We start from the raw sequence: 16,194 nt of genomic DNA on the forward strand, positions 1-16,194 counted from the left end.
TCCCTGGGATTCTCCAGGCAAGAACACTGGACTGGGTTGCCATTTCCTTCTCCAATGCATGAAAGTCAAAAGTAAAAGTGAGGTCGCTCAGTCGTATCCGACCCTCAGCGATCCCATGGACTGCAGCCTACCAGGCTTCTCCATCCATAGGATTTTCCAGGCAAGAGTACTGGAGTGGGGTGCCATTACCTTCCCTTAATAAAGGCAGTAGTTCTCAAAGAATTATATTTTGTTTTTTTTTTTTCCAAAGAATTATATTTTGAATGAATGACAGTCCTTGTTTTTAAACACAAAATCCCACTACTATATGATCCAACAATCCCACTTCTGAGTATATATCCCAAAGAATTTAAAGCAGGGACTTGAACAGAGATTTGCATATCTATGTTCATACCAGCATTATCCACAATACTCAAAAGGTGGAGGCAACCTAGGTGTCCATCAACTGATGAATAGCTAAACAAAATATGGTATTTACATGCTATGGAATATTATTCAGCCCTAGAAAAGAAGGCAGTCCTGTCACATGGTAAAACATGGATGGACCCTGAAGATACTATGCTGAGTGAAATAAGCTGATCACAAAAAGACAAACACTGTATGATTCCACTGAATATGAGATACTTAGAGCAGACAAGTTCTTGGAAAGAAAAGTGGGGTGGTTCCAGGGACTGGGAAGGGGGGAAAATAGGGAGCTATTATTTAATGGACATGGTTTCAGTTTTTCAAGATGCAGACCTTCTGGAGATGGGTTGTATAACACATGAATCTACTTAACCACACTGAATGAACTGTAAACCTGGTTAGGATGGTAAATTTCATATCATGCAATTTTTCCATAACGAGACTCAAAATGTCTTTTCCAAGCCCCGCATCTCACAAACCTGGCCAAAAACCTCTTCATTAACTGTGAACGTGAGGTCGAGGATGTCTGTGATATTGTTGTCCTTCATCCATTGCAAGCTCTGGTGGAATTCCTCATCTAGATATTCCAGGTCACTCAAATCACAGGGTCTGGGTCCATTCAAAGGGAGAAAGGCAAACAGATTGTTTCAGTAAACACCTACTCAGACCTCATGCCAAAATATGGTTATATCACTCTAGGCTAAAGTAACACAGGTGTATTTTAGTGATTTGATACTTTTGAATACATCCATGAACCTTTAGTTTATTCAGTAATTGGAAAAGAAAGTATTAAAATGTTTAAAATAACAAACACAAAACAATTATTGACTCAAGGACTCTCCATGGCCATTGGAGAAGAGTATCATTTAAAAATAACCAAGTTATACATCAATTTTTTTCTTTTATCCTATTCTGCCTTTATTGAGATATAATTGACAGACAGCACTGTATAAGTTTAGAGTGCACAGCATAATGATTTACATACAGGGACAGATCAGCTCTACTTAATAGTTTCATACAATGCTTGTAATGCTACTATAATTATTTATATAAACTGATTTATATCTGGTATATGATGTTCTCTTATGCTTATATAAAATCTCCAAATGTCTTTTTACTGGACTAAAAGGTTTATGTGCTAGCTTAAGCACTCATAAAAGTAAACCACCATAAACCTAACAGGAATGAGTAGGGAAAACAGTGACAAAAGGGCCAGAGGAGTCAGGGAGGTTGGTGCCTCTGGTCCTGCAGGCAGGGCTGGGGGGACACTTACAGTCTCAGGAGCGCCTTATAGAAGGGTCTTGTGAAGAAAGCATCCAGAAGGTACTGATGGATCAGAGCCAGGCCTAGGATTCGACCACTGAACCTGAACCTAGAACGCAGATAAGGCAGAGCCATGTATTGTTAGTTGATGTGTTTCTTTGTAGTATTCATCTTAAGCCACTTCAAAAACTTGCCAAGTGATGACACAAGAGAGGCACCCATTCTTTTTATTCTTTACCATGAACAATGGCTATGAACTTGGTATGTACGAAATGAACATACCTCCTCAAGTAACTGAATAGAGTCATTTTACTGGAATCCTCTTCTCAGACCTGACTGTATAAGGACCCAAGAGAAGAAAAAGAGCTGATGAAGGGGAATTCAGACAAACAGCCAGCATTGAACCTGAGGATCTGAACCCAAGGATATGGAAAGTTTTTTGGACCATGCATTCTTACCCATTCAAGCATTCTATAGATACCACCCGAAGGTCTCATGTGTGCCTGACCCTATGCTGGAAGGTGGGGGAATTGAACGTGACTCACATATGGCGATCATGCTCATGGTCAGAGAGGTGAGGTATGTGGGATCCCAGTGTGGTAAGTGGTCATGGCCACAGGACCTACATGGAGCCTACATGGCCACACATGAAGAACAAGGTCTCTGCTGGGAGGAACTGGTTGCATAGACCTGGCCACCTCCAGATATAAGGGCCTTCACTGATTTAAATCCTTGTTGGAGCAAATAGTTTTCTGGCATTTTTTTGCAGGCAACCTGCCTAGCTGCATGCTGCAGCTCCTAAGAGCTGGGTCCCATTGTTGCCCTGATCCTAAATCAGCTTCCCTCTGTCTGGTCAAGCCCACTGGCTCCCTCACCCTGGGTACTGCCCATCTCTGGTACCTATGTTCAGAGACCTAAGGGGGTCTTTTCTGTCTCTTCCTATCTGACTAGATTTTCACCTAAACACAGTCTTAGCTGTGACTTTTCTCAGATCCTCTGTTGGAATTTCCAACTAACCCATCTCCACAACCTTTCATGAGGCTCTTAGACTAAAAAGACTTTGTACTGTGTAACTGCTATGAAAAGGGTTTAAATGAATAGATCATAAGATCCTGTAATAAGTGCAATCATAAATAACACTTCACATAGCCATCTTTAAAGTAGTCTATTCTTTTTGCATGAAAGTGAAGTTGCTCAGTCGTGTCTAACTCTTTGCAACCTTATGGACTATAGCCCACCAGGCTCCTCCATTCTTTTTGCATGAAATAACATGCAAATATCATTGGCTCTGGAGAGACAATAAGTGAGCAGAACCTGAGTACAGGTGCTATCGGGGCACTGTGGATGCGGAGGCCCATGGACCAGATGAACCGCTTATAGTCCTTGAGGCCAGACTGTGCCATCTGTATTGCATCCCCTGGTGGCCTTTCCTCATTTCCCAATAACTGACGGGTCTCCAACCTGGCGGCTACAGTCCTGCGTCTAAAAGCACTGTTCACTCCTAGCCCATGCAGGCTTATCCACTCTAATGGACTCTGGGGCATCACAGCTGATGCTCCTAACATGATGTGGGGCTGTGGCCATGCGTGGGAATTGGCAACACCGCCCAATGTGGGAAGAGAGCAAATGCCTGCCAAGAACCTGCCTCCCTTAGAGGTGGCTCCGGAAGGCCTAATAAAGAGAAATGGTAATCTCAGCGGGCAGAAAGTGTCTACAGAAATGGAGCAGATAAAAATATTACATGAAAATACTTTCAACTCAATGTTAAAAAATGGACAATCTCAATAAACTGTAAATTCTCCAGCAAAATATACATTATTCTAATCTATTTAAGAAAAAGTAAGAATGTAAATAGACAAATAACCATAGTATAAACTATGTCTCAAAACTTTGAGGAAAAAGGACTATATCCTTATAAGGATATATCCTATATTAAATATCTGGGGTGAAAATATCCCAACTATAAGGATATCCTATATCTATAGGGATATCCTTATATCTATATGATATATATAGATACAGGATATATAGGATATATATATCCTAGATCTATATATAGATATCTATATCTATATATATCCTAGATCTCTCTCTCTATATATATAGATATATATATATAGAGAGATATATATATATAGAGAGAGATCTAGGATATATATAGATATAGATATCTATATATAGATCTAGGATATATATATCCTAGATATATATAGATCTAGGATATATATAGATACAGATATATATATAGATCTAGGATATATATATATATATATATATATATATCCTATATCTATAGGATATCCTTATAGTTGGGGTATTTTCACCCCAAATATTTAAATAGCTCCAGAAACCAGAAAATGGTAGAAAACTTAATTCATCATTATGAACTACCATAATCACAAAATACAATCTGGAAAAGAGCAAAGGAAAGAAAACTAAAGATACTGAACTCACACGCTAAAAAATCATAAGTAAAACACAAGAAAAAGTACCAGTCCATTCCCTGAATAATGCCAAATGATTTAGGATGCTTGATTCTAGGAAACTAAGGACAGTTTATTACTAGGCATTCCATCATTGAAATTAATTTTAACATCAAAAGACAAAAATCATATGGTTTTTTCTTTCCTTTCTTTTTTTTTTGGTTAGAAGCTAAAAATTTCTTGAAAAGATCCACCATTAATTTCCTTGAAGAAAAATAAAAATTTCATAGTAAACCAAGAGTAGAAAAATGTTTCCTTACATTATAAAGGATATTGATCTCAGCATCATATAGATAAAGATATAGAAGGACAATAAAGATATAGAAGGAATGTTGGTTATCACCATCCTTCACAATGTTCTATCAGTTCTAGTCACTGTAGTTTGCTACAAGTGAAAAATGGGAAACATATTAAAAATAACTTTTATGGAATGCCTATCAGACCAACACAGATCATGTTATCTCACTGATTCTTCTAACAGCTCTATTTATGACTGTGGCTGTCTTCATTCCACCAGAAATCACAGGTCAATAATTAGCACTGGGGAAGTGGCACAGCGAGGACACTGACCCATGTCTGACTGTTGCCAGACCAAGTCTTTTCCTTTGTGCCCATTTTGAGAAGCCACAGGGCAGCAAAATTCATCCTCTGGTCCAGGGGCTGGGCTGCCCACTGTGTGACCTTGTGCCAACAGTTAACCACCTATTCTTCATTACCTTTTCTGGAAAACAGCATTCTTCAAGTGATAGCTATTATTATTTTATGCTAGCTTCCAACACCTCCTTATGATCATTAGAAGGGGGAATTTGTTACAAAGTTCTGGTGGTGTCTCAAGAAATCCAGGGTCAGGAATGCAGTTGAGCTCAGATACTGGGGTGACTCCACCCTCATCCGAAGTCTCCCTTTTGTTCCTTTCTGTGGACATCTGCTTCTTTCTTCTCTCCCACTGCCAACACTGCTAATGTTTTTCAGCTTGGAGTTCAAGCCTCCAGAGTGACCAACTTGACTTTCATTGACCTAGGTTCAGATTTCCAGCATAATTTCCTGATTGTCCAACTCAGGTTGGATGCCTACCATGGACCAAACCTGAAAGTAGGGTCTGGTGAGGAGAGCTCAGAGCTGGGTTCAGGACTTTACAGCCAGGATCACCATGGCTCGCCTCTCAACCAGGGGCTGGGATCAGATGGAGGGAGGCAGATGGGGCTGTTTTTAGCAAAGGGGGCTGCAACACAGACCACCCATTGAGAATTGTTTACCTGCTTTGAATGGGGTTGGGCATAGATGGAATTTCTAAAGACAAAATTATATTGGTTTCACAGGCTGATGGGGGCAACTAGTAGGTCCTCGATATTTTTTCATAGCTGTGCAAGCAATCTATGATAATGTGGTTTGGCTTTATATAAACACAGACAGGATGGCTTGCAGCCAGTCAAGTATATACAGTAAAATATATTCCACAGCGATGAACTATGATCTGGGACGTGTTTGTATAAGCACACTGCAGGGACTGTACAATTCAAATCCAAACAACAGCTTAGAAGGCAGAGATTGGAATGGCAAACCATTCCAGGTTGATGAATTGCCTTGACAATCTCACGAACAAGAAAACATCTTTCAGGGCTTGTACATCTCCTTTGTCTCACCCAGCCTGGACAACTACTTGTCGGGAGATTGATTGTGTCTGGTGTCAACACAGGTTGGTAATGTGTAGGAATTAGGAGATGGAAAGAAAGTCCTTTTCTTTAGACTTTAGATTGATTATTAGAGAAACTATCCAGATAATTTAAGCAAAAAATACCCCCAAAGTTCTGTTTTGATCTAAGTTACTAGGCACAAATTAAGAGTTCTAAGAATCAATGAAAGTGAGTCCCTACAGAAGGAGCAGCCTCTTCCTCCCCAGTGCATGGAGGGCATGTGTTATTTTATTTATCCAGGCCCCAGGGTCTCCAGTTCAAGAGCCCCCTTCCACCATCCATGTGAACCTGCAGGGCCGTAGCCACCCCTTCCTCTCAGGGGACCCATGGGGGGTCTTCTCTGAGGCTGCAGGCCAGTCCTGCTCCTGGTGTGGTACCGCTCCTCCTTTGTCATGGGCTGCCATTCCTAAAGGCACACTGAGCTCAGCACACCCCCAAGGATGGTTACTGAGCTGCAGGCTCTGGCACCGCTGCCACCGGCCCCCAGGCTGCTGCCCAAGACGTGCTCTTCAGAGTGGCCTGGGCTCATTTCTGTAGGGCCAGTAGGGAAACAGCTCCCCTGTGTCGACCTGCTCGGGTTGGAGGGGCCTCACGGCAGAGTTGCTGGGCCCCTGAGGGTTTTACGGGGCCACTCCCTCTCCTTTCATCCTGAGGCTGAAAAAGTCATGGAGCACTAAGGGGCACCTAACCCCACGCATTCACATCTGAACCTCAGTGCTGCTGGCCACTTGTTGGGTGGCTCTTCTGCTTCTCTTGGATCACATCACTTCTGAAACCCCAGATGTCCTGCTTGCAGTGTGCCTCCTGTTGGCCCCCACTCCTTCCTAAGCATGTGGGATGTGCCCACAGGGTCTGATTCCAGTGATGGGCACTATACCGCTTCTCTTCACTGGACAGGCCTCAGCTATCAGGTAAATCAGCAGATACACACACATATGACGTGGAGGACATGAGGAGACAAGGCTGTCCCCCAACTGCAGGTCCCAGGCATGTCTAAATCCACATGCCAGCTATGCCAGGCTGGGTCTCACTGTGACCGTCCCCTGGTACTAGATGGTGGGGCTCAGCCTTTCCTCCATCCTAACTGCCTGAAGAATACGACACCCTGGAGGGTCAGAAATGAGGCCTCTCTCCATCAGTAATCCTCAAGGCGGGGGATGGAGGAAGAGAATGTTTTCCTCTAGCTCCCTCTTGGTGTCACATGAAAACTCCCTAGGACATTCTGATTTGCCATCACCTTAAGGTGTGTTACTGACTTAAAGAAACACACGAGCCATTTTTTTCTATTTATTTACTGATCAGAGATGATTTCACAGAAACCCATTTGGACCTAAGACATCACAATTAGATGATCGTATAGCAAAATACCACCAACCCCATATTTAATAGGAAAAAACTCCTCTACCGATAGTCAGTCAAACACGGGTCTTGTGAGAAGGCCTGGTCTGTCTTTCTTCAGGGCAGGAACATGGGCAGCTCACAGCTTGATTTCTGAACCCAACCCCACCCACCCTGTGGCTTGCAGAAACATGAAGTTCTTTTCAAATCCTTGGTTTTCAATACACTGCAAGTTTTCATTTTTGGTATCACCAATCCTTACCTTCTTGTCAAAGAAAAATAATAGAATTGGGTATTTTTTAGTACAAAGGAAAATATAAGCAACATAGACAATATCAATAAAAATGCATCAACTCCATCTCCTGAAGCAACATCCTTGACCCTGGTGGGTCCTTCCCCGAGAGTATCAGTGGTGACCACACACATGCTTTTGAAAATGGAGTCTCCTTCCCACTCTTGTTTCTCTAAAGCTTCATTTCACACCACAGCCCAGCCTAGAGAGCCTCACATATCTGCAAACACAGGTTTACATCATCCAATTTAAATGAACTCCAAAGTATTTCATTCTTATGAATGTCCTGTGCTTGGTTTAGCCCCTCCCATTCTGATGCACACCTAACTGGTTTTCATCTTTACCCGTCTGCTCACAGGTATTGGAGCAGGGACAGCATACAGCCAGTCAACTCTGGGACCACGGGAGAAACTCTGAAATGGGCAGATGTCACTCTTTAAGCAGTCTCATCAGCACCTCACCAGACATCTGGGAGATGAACTTGAGTTACCTCTGATAAGCAACTGCAGCCACTCTGAGCTTTCCTAACAATGCTGAGGGAGATCATGGCAGCAGATCTGAAAGCAACCAATGTTACTGGCAAGGGTTTATCTCACTTCCATCTGAGTTTTGTACACTGTAGTGAGTGTTCAAAGGCAATGGAGTTTCACCCATTTCTAGCACATCTTCTCACATGGCTTAAAAGGCCCAGCAAAGACATGACTCTCCCCTTGAGTGAATTACTGTTGATTCATTACTCTTTGGGCAGTTTGCCAGCAATCCAAGAAAGGCAGTGTGGTGGTGAGGACAAAGTTGAAAGTTCTGGTATCAGGCTGTCTCGGTTTAACACTTCTGACCTGTGTGACTTTGGGGAAGCTGCTTACCATCCCCGAGCCTCAGTTTACTCATCCGCATATGGGATCATACTAGCATCTACAGTACAGGGCAACTGCTGAAAGACTTCCCACTAGGAGAGTCAGCCTACTTGGGTGTTCATTCAGAGATGGCATGTCTGATCCCTTTCCCAGGCTCAGGACCCTAGACTACACATCCAGGCCTGACTGAAGGATGAGAATACGGATTGGACCAGAGGACTAGCCTGCACGTTCCTGCTGTTGCAGGACTGCAAACTTTTGCTTTGTACTTTTCAGTACAAACCTACTGAAAATTTTTGAAGCACCGTTTGAAGTCTGCTCAATGAAGCGAATTATTCACATTTCTTAAATCTGGAGTAGGTCTCTATTCAGAAAGATGTACAGAAAGATCAAACTGCAGAGATTTGAGGTCACTGAGTCAATGGATGGATGTGATGAATGTTTTACCCCCAGAAGCTGAACTAGCAGGTCTCTCCCTCCCTTTCTCTCCTCTGTCTGTCTCTCTAACAAAACTTTGTGTGGAAACATGTTTTAGCAGGAGGTAGGATGTAATGATTTCACGGTGTACTTTTCAACTGATTGTTTAAACAAAAGCAGTTTGCATAATGGCAAAGAATTCAGGATGTTTGGGAGAGGAATTTCTTGTTCACAGATCAGATTTATGGAAGGGGAAGTAGTACGGTTTGCCAAGTGAAGAAAATAAAAGGCCTAATTACACAACAGTATAAATCAACTATACTTCAATAAAATTTTATAGAAATACCAAATTACTCTGGAAGGACATTCTGGATAGTGCAGCAAAACCCTTTTAAAAGGCTTCTCATTAATCCTCTTATATGAAAGCGATATAAAAAGGGAATGACACCCTCAAAACAGTGCCCAGGCAACAATTCAAGTCTGAAAGGTTCTGCTATGGTCTTTCTGGTTTGAACCTCTGGCATTAATCTTTGCCCTGTAACAATTATCCCACAGTGTCTCTAGGTTCCGGTGACCCTTTTAGGGTTTTCTTGACCTGTAAGCTATCAATCTCTCTTTGCATGACTCAGCATCAGAGATACTTCCTGTACCAGCTTCAAAGCTGGCCCCATCTCCTGGCCTTCCTGCCTGGAAAGGGCATCAGATAGTTTTGGGTTGGCCAAAGGGTTTGTTCAGGTTTTTCCACAAGATCTTATGGAAAACCTGAACGAACTTTTTGACCAACCCAATGTATTAGGGAACTGGAAAGAGCTGGACACTTGGTGATAGCGTGCTTGGTTCTTGCTTCCCTTGAGGAAGAGGTGAGGGGCTGGGGCAGATATAAGAACAGCTGGCAGGACTCTGAGGTCTGCTCAAAAGCTGGCACACAGTCTGCAGACTCTGGTGGTCTCTTCCAAACACCACATCATCTTCTGGAGCACAAACAACTGTCAGAACCAGCACTGCACCGGCAAATCCCAGGGGCTCAAAAGTATTTTGTTGTTACTGAATGAAACCTGAGGGCTGCTAAAACTGCCCCGGGCCTGAATGCCCCCTAGGCACCACCACAATGGCTGCCTCCCAAGCTATGACTCTGCAACTACGCCCACACTGTGCATGGTCTACCTCCTGCAGACTGATGGCTGAGTTCCAGAAGGTTCTCTTCACAGCAGTCATGTTTTCCATTCCTGTTCCTTTTGGGTTCTTCCCCCATCACTGCTCCCTGGCAACGGACCAAGATTTGCAGGGGTTAAAGTCCTTTAAGAGATCCCAGAGGTTCTCAAAAGAACAGAGCCAGTTCCTCGACTGTAGCACAGTCGACATTTACTGCCCAGTGCCCTGCAGGGTGTTTCGCACAACCCCTGGCCTCTGCCACTAGATTCCAGTGCCATCCATCCCCTCAAAGTTGTGATCACCAAAACTGCCCCCAGATGTTGCCAGATGTCTGCTGAGGGGTATGGGACAAAACCACCCTCTTCAGGGCAGGATATCCTAATAGGTGATCACAGTCCCCTTTGTGACACATGGCACCGCTTGCCTCTCCTGGGCTCTCTGAGGCAATGAAGGTCTCAATCCCCAGGCTTTGTGCTCCACTCTGAGCAGTTTTCATCACTCCCTGGATCTCTTAAGTGTGCCTTCCTACTCCACTAAACATCATTTTATTGATATTTTCTTTTTTTGATATTTTTATTTTTGGATACACTGCACAGCTTGAGAGATCTTAGTTCCCCAAGCAGGGATGGAAGCAATGCTCTCTGCAGCAGAAGCATGGAGTCCTAACTGCTGCACCTCCAGGGAAGTCCTCCAAACATCATTTTAGACTCCCACCTAGAACTCAGATATGCAGATGACACCACCCTTATGGCAGAAAGTGAAGAGGAACTCAAAAGCCTCTTGATGAAAGTGAAAGTGGAGAGTGAAAAAGTTGGCTTAAAGCTCAACATTCAGAAAACGAAGATCATGGCATCTGGTCCCATCACTTCATGGGAAATAGATGGGGAAACAGTGTCAGACTTTATTTTTCTGGGCTCCAAAATCACTACAGATGGTGACTGCAGCCATGAAATTAAAAGACGCTTACTCCTTGGAAGGAAAGTTATGACCAACCTAGAGAGCATATTCAAAAGCAGAGACATTACTTTGCCAACAAAGGTTCGTCTAGTCAAGGCTATGGTTTTTCCAGTGGTCATGTATGGATGTGAGAGTTGGACTGTGAAGAAGGCTGAGCGCCAAAGAATTGATGCCTTTGAACTGTGGTGTTGGAGAAGACTCTTGAGAGTCCCTTGGACTGCAAGAAGATCCAACCAGTCCATTCTGAAGGAGATCAGCCCTGGGATTTCTTTGGAAGGAATGATGCTAAAGCTGAAACTCCAGTACTTTGGCCACCTCATGCAAAGAGTTGACTCATTGGAAAAGACTCTGATGCTGGGAGGGATTGGGGGCAGGAGGAGAAGGGGACGACAGAGGATGAGATGGCTGGATGGCATCACTGACTCAATGGACTTAAGTCTGAGTGAACTCCGGGAGTTGGTGATGGACAGGGAGGCCTGGCATGCTGCAATTCATGGGGTTGCAAATGACTGAGCGACTGATCTGATCTGACCTAGAACTTGGGTTCTAGGTCTACAACTCTCTTGGGAAAAGGACAGGAGGGGAGGATAACTCCTTCCAAGTGTACCAGATTATGTCATCCTTTCTGAGGCAATGATGTCTGACCTGAGTGAGCCCTCAGGAGAAGGAGCAGTACAAGCTAGGGGGAAACAATGCCTGGGGTGGGAACATGTATGGTTTGTCTGAATAACTGTAAAGAGGGCACAAGGACTGGATGCTGGAGAGAGAAAGAGAGGATGGGAGAACATGAATCTGTAGAGATTCCCCAGGCCGCAGAACATGCAGATTTGGGCAGGCATGGGAAGGACTGTGGAGTCCATCCAGAGTGTGATGGGAATCCATCACAGGTTTCCCATAGGGTCCACAGGATGAACTGACTTATGCTGGGAATAACCCCTCTGGATCCTGCATGAAGAGAGGTGAGGCTGTCAAGCATGGGAGAAGAGAGGCCAGTTTGGAGGCTCCTGCAGTCATCCAGGTGGGAGGTGATGGCAGTGTAGACTGGGGTGGTGGGGGTGGAGGTGATGAGGTCACTTTGGGGATATATTTTCATGACAGGGCCGAGAGGATGTGCTGATGGCTTGGATGAGAGATGTGAGAAAAAGACAGGCATCAAAGACAGTCCATGGTGTTGGGCCAGAGCGATTGTGCAGATGGTGGTACCATACTGAGATGGGAAACACCAGAGAAGAGAAGGTGTAGAAGAGAAACCGGAGAGTTCTTTAATAGGTCTAAACTTAGACCTATTAAGTTTGTGATGCCTATTAAATATTGGGGTGGAGCTGTTGAGTGGGCAGTTTTACCAATTAGTCAGGATTTCTAGGAACAGGGCCAGGCTGTGGATGTTAATGTGGAGCAATCAGGGTAGCGATGGATGGAGCGACATGAATTCATGAAGTTGGATGAGACCACCTTGGAAGTGCATGCAAATGGAGCAGTGGACCAAGGGTTGAACCTTAAACAATGAAACATCCAGGGATCTGTAAGATGAGGAGTGATGATAAAGTAAACTGAGCAGGAACAGGCGATGAGTAATGAGAAGAACCTAGGACTGTGGAGCCTGTTCAGGAAGGAGGCAGAGACTGACTGTCAAATGCCTCTGAGATCACATAATAGGAGGTCTGAGAGTCGCCCACTGGATTAGGTAACCTCGATGAGAGCAGGAAAGGGGAAGAAAAGCTGGACCGAATGGCAGAAGAGAAAGCAGAGCAAGTTAGCACAGATAACTCTTTGTAGGAATGCTTCTTTAAAGTGGAGCAGTGAACCAAAGTGATATGTGGAGGGTGTGACATCAAAGAAGGCTTGGATTGCTTTTAAATGCATTTTTAATTCCAACAAATTTACTGAGTGCCTCCTATGTGCCAGGTGCATGCAAAGATATGAAGGCAAACGTTCATTCCAAAAAGTGTACATGTCAGGAAGGTGGAGAGAACTAACAATGCAGCATTTCATTACCATGTAAATAACACGTGCTGTAGAAGAGTGCACAGAATGTGTGCAAATCCAGAGAAGGGAGACTTAGTTGACTTGGGAGGGATTAAATCCAGGCAGGCTTCCCAGAGGAGGTGGTGACTGAGGTGACCTTTGAAGAATGAGTAGAAGGCTGCTTCAGAAGGCAAGGAAGGGCTTTCCAAGAAAATAAGATCATATAAAGAAAGAGGCAGGCACAGAACAGAATGTGTTTAGGACAGCAAGACATTCAAGATGACTAGAACAGAAAGAGGAAGAAGGGGCAAGATTATGCTGAAGAAAGAGGAAGCGGGAGATCCTGGGAGGTCTTATTTTCCAGGCCAACCTGTTCAGCTTTTAAACTGTTAGAGGATGGGGTTAAGCAAGGGTTTGGCATTTTACAGAAATCTACCTGCAGCCATGTGAGGGATAGATTTGAAAATGGGACACATTGGAGGGCATTACAGTACGTCCAGATAATTGTGAGGAACATCTTGAAGGGAAAATTGATAAGACAAGAAGCTTTATTTGAGTAGAAAGAGAAGGATGACAGGAAGTGGCTCCTGGGAGAGATTAGATGTTAACTTGGAGGAGGATCAAGTGACGATGTTAAGTAAGAGTTTGAAACTCAACAGAGAAATCAGGATAAACACACAGATTTAAAATTCATAGTTTGGACACAGAATAAAGTTTATAAAACAGCAAACTTTGATTTAACTGCTGTTTGTTGCTGTTGTTGTTCAGTTGCTAAGTGAAGTTTGACTCTTTGTGACCCCTTGGAATGCAGCACACCACACTCTCCTGTTCTCGCTATCTCCCAGAGTTTGCTCAGATTCAAGTCCACTGAGTCAGTGAAGCTATCTAACCATCTCATCCTCTGCTGTCCTCTTCTCCTTTTGCCTTTAATATTTCCCAGCATCAGGGTCTTTTCAATGAGTCAGTTATTTACATCAGGTGGTCAAAATGTTGGAACTTCAGCTTCAGCATCAGCCCTTCCGGTTAATATTCAGGGTTGATTTCCTTTAGGATTGACTGGTTTGATCTCTATGTAGTCCAGGGGACTCTCTAGGGTCTTCTCCAGCACCACAATTCAAAAGCATCAATTCTTCAGGCCTCAGCCTTCTTTATGGTTCAACTCTCATATCCATACATGGCTACTGGGAAAATTGTAGCTTTGACTATACAGATCTTTGTTGGCAAAATAATATCTCTGATTTTTAATATGCTGTCAAGGTTTGTCATAGCTTGCCTTCCAAGGAACAAGCATCTTTTAATTTCATGGCTGCAGCCACTGTCCACAGTGATTTTGGAGCCCAAGAAAATAAAATCTGTCACTGTTTCCACTTTTTCCCCTTCTATTCACCATGAAGTGATGGCACCGGATGCCACGATATTTGTTTTTTCAATGTTGAGTTTTAAGCCTACTTTTTCACTTTTCTCTTTCACCTTCATCAAGAGGCTCTTTAGTTCCTCTTCACTTTATGCCATTAGAGTGATATCATTTGCATATCTGACGTTGCTATTCTCATATTGCTAAATGCTATTCTATATCAGTACTCTTGCCTGGAAAATCCTATGGACGGAGGAGCCTGGTAGGCTGCAGTCCATGGGGTCGCTAAGAGTCGGACACAACTGAGTGACATGACTTTCACTTTTCACTTTCATGCATTGGAGAAGGAAATGGCAACCCACTCCAGTGTTCTTGCCTGGAGAATCCCAGGGACGGGGGAGCCTGGTGGGCTGCCGTCTATGGGGTCGCACAGAGTCAGACACGACTAAAGTGACTTAGCAATTCTATATCTGAGGTTGTTCTCCTGGCAATCTTGACTCCGGCTTCTGATTCATCCAGCTTGGCATTTTGCATGATGTACTCTGCAGTATATTATGTAAAATTATGTCTTTCCATCTATGTGTCTGTCTGTTCACTTGTCCATCCATCTATCCATTCATCCAACTATCCATCTATCCATCTAATAAAATAGCATGGAAGGACTTAAGTCAAAATATTAATAGCACTTATTTCTGTGTGGAATATTTCCTCATGTCCATTAAGTTTTTTACAATGGATGTTGACTACTGATAAAGTTATAAATATTTACATATAGTAGCGATAAAAGGAAAACTAGAAGTTCTTGGTGTCTCAGGATCTAAGGGAGCAGACTTCCAGAGAATTCTAGGTAGGAGTTCATATCTACTGCAGTGATGTTTCCATTAAGGTAGGGAGGGATAATAGTCCCCTAAGTTTGTGACCAGTGGGTGTCTACTGCTCAAAGAAAGAGCGATTTCAGTGCTGAATACTTAAGTCAGATTTTAGTAGGTGAAGTAGAGGATGAGGGAAAGGAGCTGTAAGCAGGGGGAGAGGGTAAAGTATAAAGATGGAGGAGAAGGATAAAACTCCAGGAGCAGGGTGTGGAGGAGTTGGGGACAAATGGGTCCAGAGGCTCAGTGGAGGGATCTGCCTGGAACTGGAGGAGGGCAATGCAGGGACAGTGCCAGGGTTGGGGGTATTTGTAATTGTGGTGGGAAATTGAGGTGGTCCTCCTCAGTGCTTCCATGTCTGCAAGATCTGAAGTCATCTTCTCAAAGTGAAGGAATCTGGTTGGTTGAGGCTTTCAAGACAGGGAACGAAAGATGCATCAAAGGACTGGTGAGCTTGGCTGTAGAACCTGCCGAGGTCAGAGAGTATGATTTAGGATTGTACTGTCTCTCAGGGTCACCTCCTTTGATCCGATACTAGAGGCGCAGGAAACAGCTCCGGCCCCGAACGTGGAAGAGTGAGTTACATATTGCTCCAATGTGGCGTTTAGCCCATCAGATGGAGTGTAAGCACGGAGGGGAGAGGGAATTGTGTTCAGGGACAGGAGGCACGCAGGAGGCCTGGGGTGAAGGAAGCCATGCCAGATGGGCAGCGGATGGTGAATTTGAGGTGCAAATGAACTTGGTGAGCAGCTGTGGTAAGGGGAGGAGGTGGGAGCACTGACTGTGGAATGATTGATGTAGGGATTTTATAGTTTCAGTTTCAGATATGGCACAGTTTTGGGTGATAATGAGCTTGGGAAGGCCATTGTGGGAGCAGGTGGCTGGAGTGGAATGTAGGTCAAGGCCACTGGGGTTAGGAAACTTAGGTCTATTATTTTTTCTGTTGTTGTTAAATCCAAACTAGTATGTATTTGTTTTGTCTTTTTTTAAAAAACTTTAATTGACGTATAGTTGATTTACAATATTGTGTAAGTTTCAGGTGTATAGCACATTGATTCAGTTGCACACATATATGTATGTATGCATATATTCTTTTCTAGATTCTTTTTCCTTATAGGTTATTACATAATATTATTGAATATAGTTCCCTG

General features: G+C 43.6%; 1 protein-coding gene across 3 annotated transcripts in view; it reads right to left on the reverse strand.

Annotated features, from left to right (window-relative positions):
* The window catches only part of HECW1 (HECT, C2 and WW domain containing E3 ubiquitin protein ligase 1), a 490,597-nt gene that overhangs the window by 26,231 nt on the left and 448,172 nt on the right, over positions 1 to 16,194 (reverse strand). For all 3 annotated transcript variants that reach the window (XM_025291383.3, XM_025291385.3, XM_044946810.2), the window contains 2 exons: positions 1,679 to 1,777; positions 885 to 1,014 (listed from right to left, as the gene is read on the reverse strand). In XM_025291383.3, coding sequence (XP_025147168.1) covers positions 885 to 1,014; positions 1,679 to 1,777 — 229 coding nt within the window. The remainder of the gene's footprint in view (positions 1 to 884; positions 1,015 to 1,678; positions 1,778 to 16,194) is intronic.

The sequence above is a fragment of the Bubalus bubalis genome, chromosome 8 (genome assembly GCF_019923935.1).
Source record: "Bubalus bubalis isolate 160015118507 breed Murrah chromosome 8, NDDB_SH_1, whole genome shotgun sequence".
NCBI classification, from domain to species: domain Eukaryota; kingdom Metazoa; phylum Chordata; class Mammalia; order Artiodactyla; family Bovidae; genus Bubalus; species Bubalus bubalis.